This window comes from Erpetoichthys calabaricus, chromosome 2 (genome assembly GCF_900747795.2).
Source record: "Erpetoichthys calabaricus chromosome 2, fErpCal1.3, whole genome shotgun sequence".
NCBI lineage: Eukaryota > Metazoa > Chordata > Cladistia > Polypteriformes > Polypteridae > Erpetoichthys > Erpetoichthys calabaricus.
Window position 1 is genome coordinate 188,168,074 of NC_041395.2, and position 12,500 is coordinate 188,180,573.

The window sequence follows — 12,500 nt, forward strand, 5'->3', positions numbered from 1 at the left end:
CATTTCCCCCTACTTCGTTCTTTTATCTCGCGAATATGTTATTGCAATCCTTAACGGAAGCGTTTCAATAAACTGATTGAAAATAGTTTTGCATTTACCTTTTTAGTAAAAGGCGAGCTTTTAAGCCTGAGAAATCACCCCGTAAATGCACACGTTTAATTGGACATGTGTTAATATGTATGCTTACACAGTATTAAAAGACAGTCAAAAATTAACGTCATTTACCTTCGTTCCCGCGTGTGACTCGTGCTGTAAAGCTCTTCCTTGTTTTTAGTTCACGTGATTACGTAGGAGGCGTGATGACGCGATACGTGACTCCGCCTCCTCCATTACAGTGTATGGACAAAAAATATGTTCCAGTTATGACCATTACGCTTTGAATTTCGAAATGAAACCTACCTAACTTTTGTAAGTAAGCTGTAAGGAATGAGCCTGCCAAATTTCAGCCTTCCACCTACACGGGAAGTTGGAGAATTAGTGATGAGTGAGTCAGTCAGTCAGTGAGTCAGTCAGTCAGTCAGTGAGGGCTTTGCCTTTTATTATTATAGATATATATACACATACATATACACACATACATGCAGTTTCAATAACATAGAAATCAATATAAACAACATTAACATCATTATCATATGAGAATATGAAGTAATATATAAGAAGCACATTTCATATAAATATAAATTATTAAACAGTAAAATCATCTTCTGTAATTTGCTACAGTGGCTATTGGTTTGTCTGTCCAGGATTTTAAATCACCTGTAGCTCGCAAACCGTTGCACCTATTGACTTAAAATGTGGTACACATATAGTACGTCACGTCTACTATCCGCTTTATGGGTGATGATTGTATTACTCTTTTTATCTTTATTTTATTTTATTGTAGAATCAACTCCTATCTGAGCACACCAGAGTGGCCGTGGGCGGATGCGTATGGTGTATTCACTCCATGTTATCGTGCATTGCGCTGTCACTGGTATTTTGATAAAAGAATTTGAACAACATATAAGAAGCGTATAAATTATTAAACAGTAAAACATTAACATTTAAGAAGTAAAGTTACATTAAGTACTACTGCAGTGCCTTCGGGTATACCTCATTTTTTTTTTGCCCATTACATGCTTAAATATATAAATTTTTTGGTGTACCTACCTGAGATCACGCGACATATAACCGAGCGTGAGAGAAGCTTGGATTTTAAACACGCGTTGAGTTCATCTGCTGGTCTCCCTCGTGGAATAACTGGTAATGTTTGACTAAAATGTACAGCGAGTAAAACGACATTACCTCCTATTTTTTTTTTTTTACGATCTCTGAGATCTTGCTTTTTTCGGTTCAAGGCTTCATAAGCTCTTTTATGTTGTATGGTGCACTTATCCCAAACCATCATCTTTGAATGTTGCAAGACTTTCGCCTTGTATGTAGATCGGGGTAATTACATTCATTGCATTCCTAGTCTGAATCACAATCTGATTGTATGGGTGGTTACCTGGCACTGTAGGGTTGCCACCCGTCCTTTAAAATACGGAATCATGCCGCATTTGAGAATGAAATTGCGCGTCCCGTTTTGAATCAATACGGGACGGGATTTGTCCCGTATTTTTTTTATCATTTTTTTTAAAGCAGCGTCTCATGCAAATCATCCCACACGCATTTTATGAAGATGCCTCCTTTCCTACTTTTGATTGGGTAATACTTGATGTCATCGTTAATTTGATTGGTCTTTTTAACTGTCCAGTGAGGAGGGCGGGTCTTTTAAGTAGAGTCTGCAAACTGTTGGCACTGATATGTGGTACCCGCTGCAGTATGCGTCCCTTATTTTTTTGTATTAAAAGTGGTAACCCTACCTGGCAGGTAACACTTATGTTTGGTCATGAAGTCGTCTAAAATCCGCCATGTGCCCTCTTTTAATTGCGAGAAGCAGATATATATAGCCAAATTCTCGCGCTTCGTTGCGGCGAAGTACTGCTTTTAATTTTTTAAGAAGAAAAGAAAACCTTTTTAAACGGATCGAAAATATACCAATAACAATTTGTTAAGGATCTGTTTTTTTGTGAACCTCGCTTTTCACAGCTGTCGCGCTACAGCGTGTGTTTCGTTTATTTGACAGTATGTAGGATTGTGGTAATTACATTCATGGCATTCGTTTTCTGAATCACAATCTGACTGTATGGGTGGTTACCTGCCAGGTTACGCTTGTGGTTGGTCAGGAAGTCGCCTTACATCCGCCACGTGCCCTCTTTCTGTTCCCAGAAGCTGATCATAGAATGGTTTTAATAGTTTACTTTCAAATAATGCAAAGAGTATGCGACACGTGTTTCTCCCTAATTCTGGGCTCATCAGGCATACACACACTGCATCCCCTCTCGTGAATCGAATCTCTATCGTCAGCGCCAGAGTTGAAGCCCCTAACGTTGCAGTCAGCAAGTCGGCTAACATCCGCCATGTGCCGTCTTTCAGTTGCGAGAAGCAGATCATAGAATGGTTGAAACTGTTGCCCCTAACGTTGCGCCACGGCGTGTGGTTCGTTTATACCTCGTGTCTTCTCATTAAACTTTTATCTCGCAAATATGTTATTGCAATCCGCAGCGGGAGCGTTTCTATAAACTTAATTTAAACTTACGTTTTACACCGTGCTTTGTTTCCCTTATGAACATGCTTGTATGCTTCACTCACTCCCTTCTCAATTGTTTAATGAATTTTTTGCTCTTCGCTGTTTGCGGCTCTTCCTTCATTTCTCCCTACTGCGTTCTTTTATCTCGCGAATATGTTATTGCAATCCTTAACGGGAGCGTTTCAATAAACTTAATTTAAACATACGTTTTACACGGTGCTTTGTTTCCCTTATGAAGATGCTTGTATGCTTCACTCGCTCCCTTCTCAATTGTTTAATGAATTTTATGTTCTTCGCTGTTTGCGGCTCTTACTTTATTTCTCCCTACTGCATTCATAGTCTTTTCACGTGATTACGTGGGAGGCGTGATGACGTGACACTCAACTCCGCCTCCCACGACCATCAAGCTGCCGTCCATTACAGTATATTGTCAAAAAAGAGGTTCCAGTTATGACCATTACGCGTTAAATTTCGAAATGAAACCTGCCTAACATTTGTAAGTAAGCTATAAGGAATCAGCCTGCCAAATTTTAGCCTTCCACCTACACGGGAAGTTGGACAATTAGTGATGAGTGAGTCAGTCAGTGAGTCAGTGAGGGCTTTGCCTTTTATTAATTAGTATAGATATATATACATATACACATATACATATACATATATATATATATATATATATATATACTGTATATATACATATCTACTTATTGGCTCCTGTATTTAGGATATAGCGGGTTGGATAATGGATGGATGGACAGTTGTATGCATAGCCCTATTTGCCCGTTTTCGTTTTTTTTCTTTCTTCAGTAATATTTCAGCAAACCCGGAGCTTGTCAGTTCAAATCCTGGTACTGACACCACTGTGTGACCCTGAGGAAGTCACTTCACCTGCCTGTGCAGCAAAAAACAAAAGTAATGTAACAAATTGTACCTCAGATGTTGCAAGTTGCTGGAATAAAGGCATAAGTAAAATAGATAAATATGTATTATACACATAGGAAGTATTAATTTATTTTCAGTCAAGTCATCTGCAGCAAACCTTTATAAATGAGGGTTTCTTCTTTTTAGATAGTGCAAACTGTTTCTTCTTCATTGAGGTTTTCTCTTGGAGAGCTTTTTTCATTTCATTGAAAATTAAAGCAGCAGCTGCCAAAATATGTAGCTTTCTTATTAATTTTTCAACATTGTGTAAAATAACTTTATAAAGTAACATAAAAGGTTTAAATACTGGTTATCCTTTTACACTAAAATATTACTAAAGAGATACAAAAAAAGTAAAATGCCTATGTTCTTTTTCTTTAAGGAGATTTAATATTACTGAAGAAAGAAAAAAAAACTAAAACAGCCAAATGGGGCTATGCATACAAACTTAAAGGGTTTAAATAAAACAGAAATATACACTTTTATTTTTACTTGCTTAACTTGTGGAGGGTGTATCCTGTAGCAAAGCCCTAACTTTTTTTGTGAAAGCCCGTTTCAGTCAATAAGTCTTAAAAACAGGTGTAAAGATATTGTCAATAAGCTACGCAAACCCACCAAGACATGGAATCGTTTAAATCAAGTATCATTACATCTTCCTTTCTTAAAGAGAAGTAAGGCAGTACTTATAAGCTTACACATATATATATCTATAGACATACATATAGATATCGATAGATAGATAGATATAGATATAGAGATATATATATATATATATATATATATATATATATATATATATATATATATATATATATCTAAATCCCCGCGAAGTACTGCTTTTAAATTTTTATTAAGAAGAAAAGCCTTTTAAATTGAGGGAAAATATCCCAATAGCAATTTGTTAAGGATCTGTTTTTTTGTGAAGCAGCCTTAACACAGCTTTTCCGCTGTTTTATAAACGAACGCCATATAAGGTCTTCCTTTTTCCTTGCTTCGCCAAGGAAGGAGCCTTTTTATTAAATCCAAGGGTTCTTCGCTTTTTTTTTTTTTGTTTGTTTATTACAATTGTTATAGTTCTGTTTGTATACGACGTTGTCAGTTCAGCACTCAGGTTGTAATATGACCAAGCTGTGCAAGCTTACTGTTAAGAATGCAACGTATAGTTGTACATGAGAAAAGCAATCTTGCCTCAAATCAATGGCAACCTTTTGTAGGTCTATGAACTTAAAGTTTAGGTTTACACGGTGCTTTCTTTCTGAAGTACCTGCACTCATGAATATGTCTGTATGCGTCAGTCGCTCAAATCCCCGCGCTTCGCACCGGCGAAGTACTGCTTTTAAATTTTTATTAAGAAGAAAAGAAAACCTTTTAAAATTGAGGGAAAATATACCAATAACAGTTTGTTAAGGATCTGTTTTTTTGTGAAGCTCCCTTCACTCGCGTGATCACTTCGAGCTGACTTGCTGGCTAATCATAAGCGTTACCTGGTAGGTAACCACCCATACAATCAGATTGTGAATCAGACTACGAATGCCGTGAATGTAATTACCCCGATCTACATGCTGTCAAATAAACGAACAAGTCAGCTAACATCAGCCATGGCGCCCTCAGTTGTGAGAAGCAGATCATAGAATGGTTGAAAATAGTTTACTGTCAAATAATGCAAAGAGTACGCGACACGTGTTTCGCCCTAATTCTGGGCTCATCAGGCGTACACACTCAGTGCATATAGCCAAATTCCAGTGCTTTGCAGCGGTGAAGTATTGCTTTTAAATTTTAATTAAGAAGAAAAGAAAACCTTTTTAAATTGAGGGAAAATATACCAATAACAATTTGTTAAGGATCTGTTTTTTTGTGAAGCTGCCTTTACACAGCCTGTCCGCTGTTTTATAAACGAACGCCATTTAAGGCCGTCCTTTCTCCTTGCTTAGCGGTTCTGTATTGTTTTATTGTTCGTTTATTACGATTATTATAGTTATTGTGTAGGTATTTGAGACTCACTTTTCTGTTCAGGTACCCATTTCCTTTATGTAATCCGCGGATTCTCCGCTATTTTTTGTTCGTTTATTACGATTATAGTTATTGATTCCCTTCTTTAGCAGACTGCCTGCTCATATAAGGCGCTCTGCTGTTTTTTTGTGAAGCAGTCTGTACACAGCTTCTCCGCTGTTTTATAAATGAACGCCATATAAGGCCATCCTTTTTCCTTGCTTCGCCAAGGAAGCAGCCTTTTTATTTAATCCACGGGTTCCCCGCTGTTTTATTGTTCGTTTATTACAATTGTTAAAGTTCTCTTTGTATACCACGTTGTCAGTTCAGCACTCTGGTTGTAATATGACCAAGTCGTGCAAGCTTACTGTTGAGAATGCAACGTATAGTTGTACAGGAGAAAAGCAATCTTGCCAAACTTAATTTAAACTTACAGTTTACACCGTGCTTTGTTTCCGCCTTAGCTGCACTTATGAATATGCTTGTATCCGTCACTTGCTCACTTCTTATTGTTTTGCTGCCTTCTCAATTGTGTAATGAATGTTTTCTTCAGCGCTCTTTGGGGCTCTTCCTTGTTTTCTACGTACTGCGTTCACAGTCAGTTCACGTGATTACGTGGGAGGCGTGATGACACGATACGCAATTCCGCCTCCCACGGCCAGCGAGCATTACAGTATATGGACAAAAAAGAGGTTCCAGTTATGACCGTTACGCTTTGAATTTCGAAATGAAACCTGCCTAACTTTTGTAAGTAAGCTGTAAGGAATGAGCCTGCCAAATTTCAGCCTTCCACCTACACGGGAAGTTGGAAAATTAGTGATGAGTCAGTCAGTCAGTGAGGGCTTTGCCTTTTATTAGTATAGATGCTCTTTGTATCCCCTTTACCAGCTGACATCTCAACCAGTTGTTTCTCAAGTGCTTCTTGCACTTGTCTTTTGGTATGTCGGTCATAGATTCGATCTTTGTACCGTGGATCAAGGACAGTAGATAGATAGTGGTTCGGAGAATGCATCACTGTCCAAAAGTACGATTTTCGCCATCTGAACTCTGGAATCTGTCTTGCCACACTTGCTAAGCAGACTTTTAAACTCTTCAACAGACTGAATCACGTCCGCAATTGTAGATGAATGTGTGCTTATGTCTTTAGTAAGTTGCTTGAATAGTTTGAGTATTCACATTTTCCACAAGTCCCCAATGATGCACCGTGAGAGAGGCAGAAGCTCGTATTCAGCACCATACGCAGCAAGAGTGCACTTCTGATCAACCAGACTTTTCAGCATATAATAAGTGCTGTTTTGACGAGACCGCACGTCCTGCTGAAGCATTCCTGTTGGGGTACCAAGGTCTGTTTGCATTTCTCTCAGCCGCTAAACAGCGAGTGCTTAAAATGAGTAACTATTTGCATCCCGATGGCAAAACAGTCGGAGATGCTTCTCTGGCTCAATAAGCCTTCATTTACAGCAAGCTGCAAAGTGTGAGCCATGCATCTTAAACTTTTAATGCCACTTTCTTCCATAGCTTTTGCCATATTGTGAGCACTGTCATGAAGCACAACATTCACATTACTTTTTGAAATGTTTCACTTCGTTAATATGGAATCGAAAGCGTGTAAATGAAAGTTGCAGAATGAGAACTGTAAAAATCATTATTATGCAAGACTATTCTTTTTGCCTCCAAATTTTCGTCACTCCAGTGTGTCATTAGACTCAACATACTCATGGGGCTGACCTCTGAGCTCCACATATCTGTAGTGAAGCTAATGCTGGTGACATTGTTTCTTAAAAGCTTGTGGATATGTGTAGCAATCACGTCATATAATGCAGGCAGCGAGACATCTGCAAAGTATAGTCGGCTTGGAAGAATGTATTGAGGTTCTAAATGATGTAGTAGCTGACGAAATCCCTCGTCCTCAGACAGGGAAAAAGGGTGGTCAAAGAGTGCGATCATTTCCATTATTTTAGTAATTATGCCTATAGCTCTGGTGCAGCCTTAAGGAAATGACTTTTGTGTTTTGAAGGGTTTGCTGTATGAGGCTACCACTAGTGAGCCCGGTAGCGTCCGATTTAACTTTTGTTTTGGTAGCATTAGTTGCTACAAATTCCATGTATAATTGGTTTCATTATTGTGGTTGTTCAGATGGGTAATTAAATTTGTGGTATTGAAAGATTTAATTATGCAGCCTCCTTGCATTATCATCTCATTTGTGCAGAAACAGCAGGTAGTAACTCTATTGTCTTCCTTTTTTTTTTTTTTTTTTTTTTACAGAAAAAATTGACCACAGGGATGCTCCTGTCAGCAAAACTAGGAACCCCCGTTTTTTTTTTTTTTTTTTTTTTATTTTGTGTGAGCGCAAGGGGCTGTGCTTACATGCATGTTGTTCTGTATCTTAATGTCTGCTTCACCGAACAATGAAAGCAATATGTAATTATTTGGTGAACTGACAAAGCTGACAAGCCCAAATTATATCTGTCGGCTATATTGGTTAAAATGTACACATCTGCCCGATTTCAATGTCGTTTTTAACAACAATACAGTTCCCGATATATTGTGCATCTCCAGTAAATAATATATTGTGCATCTCCAGTAAATAATATATCATTATTTGGAATACATACATTTGTGTTCTGTGTCTACAATGATCTGTGTAAATGTAGGATGACAGGAAATGCAAGAAATGCTGAACACATAACTAAAAAAAAAAGAAACGTTTTTCATATTTTAGTAATAATTGACAAAATGTAGACATGAACTGTATAATGTGTGAAGACTGAAGTCCAAATATCAAATAGACACTCTCATAAAAAAGTATAACAAAACAAGTACGCTTTTATTCAAGAATATAACCCTAGAAAAAGAAAATCGGGTTAGGGTACAATGCTGACATGACCGCTTGTGTGGTGCAGCGGTAAGAACTGCCGACTCGTAATCAAGAGGTTCCCAGTTCGATTCCGGACATGTCCGTTTTGAAGTAGTGAGCTGCTCCTATTGGTACTATTATAGAATACAAACATACATTCGGTTTGAGTCTGAAAATTTATGGTACTTGTAAAAGTCTTTTTTTTTTTTTTTTTTTTTTTTTTAAATTCACTTTTATTCTCTGTCACGTTCACCCCGATCTGACAATGTCGTTTTCAAATAAAGACATGCTAAATAAAGGTTAACTCAGATGAGGATGAGGGTTCTACATTGGAGAACAGAAGCCCTCCCACAAGAAATGTCCACTCACACTTATACAATGCAGCTGCACCAGGTGTATAGGCAAAAGATGGAACAGTTTGGATGCAGCAATAGGTTGGGCATCATCCTGCCAGTCAGTCTGCCCCACACGTGTCCTTCAAAGAAAAAGCAGGGCTCACAGAGCTCGCCAAGGTATCGTGTAAAGTCCGGTTTGTGATTATGTTTTGTGATGGTCTTTATATGAAAACCATGAATATGTTACTTATATAAATGCTACATCAAATGTTATTTACCTATTTACTTTGATTTATTTACTTATCTTCCAACAGCATAAAGTCACAAGTAAACTGCACAGTTTCCAGTGCTTGATCGACACAGGCATGCTGACAAAATACATGTGCAATGCCACTCCTTATTTAGGAAAAGATCCCAGTTGTCCCATAGGAGAAAGACTTTGAGACTCTGGTCATAAAGCTTATGGAGCGGTCTCTGGACAATGGCAGAACCGTAACAGCAGTTGCAAAGTGCGACAGGAGCTTTCACCTGCAGCTAAAGTCACTTCAGTACACAGGTACTTTGTTGTTCTTGGGTGTGAGTGGATGTTTCTTGCAGGTAGGGCTTCTGTTCTCTTTCTCTGATGTAGAACCCTCATCCTCATTTGAGTTCACCTCTATTATAGCACGTCTTTATTTGAAAACAGCAGGTTCAGATCAGGGGAAGCGTGAACGTGACCGAGAGAAGCAAAAGACGCTAATGGAGAGGTGGGAAGAAATTTAAGGTGGCCTGGGATTACGAGTTTTTTTTTTATTTTTAAACTTCTGGGATTCTAGTGTTAACGGATTAAAAAAATATCTTCGCATCCAGGTCTGGCAATGAGGCAAATGCTTCAGGCAGTGCTTTGATCAGGGTAGAATATTTTATTTTTATTTATTTATTTATTTTTTTTAACATTACAAAACTATAATACTGTAATCAGGCTGGAGATGCATTTTTTTTAGACTTCTGGGATTCTAGTGTTAACGGATTAAAAAAATATCTTCGCATCCAGGTCTGGCAATGAGGCAAATGTTTCAGGCAGTGCTTTGATCAGGGTAGAATATTATTTATTTATTTATTTTTTTAACATTACAAAACTATAATACTGTAATCAGGCTGGAGATGCACAGGGCTACATGGCCGGATAGCTACTGAGCACTGTGCTTTCATAAATGTAACATCTAAGCAAGAGGAGGAAGCCCCAGCAAAAAGGGTGGAAGGAGCTTGAGAGACGGGTTTGAGTGTAGAAGGTGCTGGAATATAAGCCCTTTTACTTGATATTGGTGACTGAGCACAGGAATCACATATGGCAGCTGCGGCACGGGTACAGACAATAAGGAGCAGTGTTGTGTGCACGAACAACATAGAGTGAATAAGTGAGTAGAGGGGAGTGAAAGTGTAACAGTGGTGCACTTCTGGGTCGTAACACTGTAATGGAAAACAATATAGAGGGGTTAGAAGAGTCTGAGTGCGATTAAAGTTAAGGAGATCACAAAGTAGGTTTCGACCAGCTAAACAGCATTTTTCTTTCGGGTCAGGACCCAGAGGCATTACACCGTTATTTCCACGGCTCACCAGTGGAAAAACACTAGTGCAGAGTATAAACATGAAATGGATGATGGTGATGAATAATTGAGGACGGTATTTACAGAGTTTAAACAAACATATTTTAAACTTAAAAGTTTAAAATTAAACAGATGTTCTATCAGACGGTTGTGGCGAGTGCCCTCTTCTACGCAGTGGTTTGCTGGGGAGGCAGCATAAAGAAGGACGCCTCACGCCTGGACAAACTGGTGAGGAAGGCAGGCTCTATTGTAGGCATGGAGCTGGACAGTTTGACATCTGTGGCAGAGCGACGGGCGCTCAGCAGGCTCCTATCAATTATGGAGAATCCACTAAACAGTGTCATCTCCAGACAGAGGAGCAGCTTCAGCGACAGACTGCTGTCACTGTCCTGCTCCATTGACAGACTGCGGACAGTTTCCTCCCCCAAACTAGGCGACTCTTCAATTCCACCTGGGTGGGGGGTGGGAGAAGGGTAAATGTTAACTTTATTCAAAGTTGTTGTCTATTTTTACCTACATTTTTATTACTCTTTAATATTGTTTTTTTGTATCAGTATGCTGCTGCTGGAGTATGTGAATTTCCCCTTGGGATTAATAAAGTATCTATCTATCTATCTGTCTAAACACAAGTTTTAATGTATTCCTATTTAAGAGATGCTTATTCATTCAATTAATTCAGTATTCAGCTGTGCATTCGATGTCAACAGTTGTTTTGATAATTTCATTTTTACTTTAACACGTCTGTGTTTCATATGCTATGCCAATTTGAAAATTATTACATTGGCCTCATTTTTTTTGCCTTTTTTCCAACTTGCCTTTTAAGAAGGCATTCAAATTTAGGTAGTATTTTGTTAAAAGTTTAGGTTTAAGGTCATTGTTTAAGTTAAACTATACAATTAATTTTTTTTTTATTCCTTTTTGTTGATTCTACATTAAAATTTGTGATTCAGTGTGTATTTACTTCATGATTTATGTATTAATTATATAATTAGCTTTTAATGTTAGATGTGATTAATCACAATTATATACATTTATTTGATTAATCAATTAACTTTTTTAATCAATTTTCAGCCCTAATTGCAACACATGTGAGATTCTAAAAATGAGCAACATCCACCTTTTTATGCTGTAGAAATTCTAGAACACCAGCCTTTTTAACATTTGAATTCAGAACCTGAAAATTACAAGAGGCAATTAACAAATCAGCCATAGCAGAAATTAACACTTCAGAAAAACCTAGCTAAGAAACCATATAAGAGAGAACGAAAAAAGTGAAGGGGCCAATACCACATACCCACCCTACCTGCCAAGTCTTCATATAACAAATAGTAAAGAACAGCCTACACAAATACTAAATAAACTTATGCTGACTTAGCAACCTGCACCCTCCCTTTGCACCGCTGCACAAAAACCATAAGGAGAAACATAAGAGTTAAAAAAAAAAAAAACACAATACAAAGCATTTAAGAAGAAGCTAAGAAAGGACAATTGGAATTTGTTGAATAATGCTTTTTGAACACAAGTTGTGGCCTGACCATTATTGGGTCAACTAAGCCAGTGAGTGTGATGTTGAATGACCAAAACCGTGATGACCCTAGGAACATTACCAAGGATGTGCTCAAGAACATCATAAGACAATGTAAATTTGTGTTTATTCTAATGTTATATAGTGTTTCAAAAGTAAACCGGCAACTATCTTTCAAATATATTATACTACTGTTTTCTCTTTGTACCCTGTTCTTTCTGAGCTAAGCTCCAGCTTTCCCTCAACCCTACTCAGGATAAAGTGAGTTTAAGAGATGAATGGATAGATATATTTTAATTACGCACACAGGTGAAAGTTGTAACAACAAATACAGCTATCTTTGCTACTGAATTTATCAATAAGGATAGATAAACATTTACAGGTGAATGGATAACTACAATACATACCCTTATAAAAAGAAGAGTTTTTCCAGATTCACAGAGTCCAACTAATAAAACTGCTCGTCTTGTTATTTTCTTACTCCATACAATTTTCATTATAACTGTAAGAGAACAAAATTTTTTTACTTCATTCAAAAATGACACCCACAAAATATTTTACTTATCAGATACGTTAAAGTTTACTCATGTACTATTTTATGCTGACATTCTCCAAAACCTTTAACACTAGAATTACCAGAGCCTACGAAAAAACTCGTAAATCCGTCCCACCTTAAATC

The 12,500-nt window shown here is 37.6% G+C and overlaps 1 protein-coding gene across 2 annotated transcripts in view; it reads right to left on the reverse strand.

Moving 5' to 3' along the window:
* The window catches only part of srprb (SRP receptor subunit beta), a 120,071-nt gene that overhangs the window by 55,281 nt on the left and 52,290 nt on the right, over positions 1-12,500 (reverse strand). For both annotated transcript variants that reach the window (XM_051922062.1, XM_051922061.1), the window contains exon 2: positions 12,229-12,323. In XM_051922062.1, the coding sequence (XP_051778022.1) occupies positions 12,229-12,323 (95 nt within the window). The remainder of the gene's footprint in view (positions 1-12,228; positions 12,324-12,500) is intronic.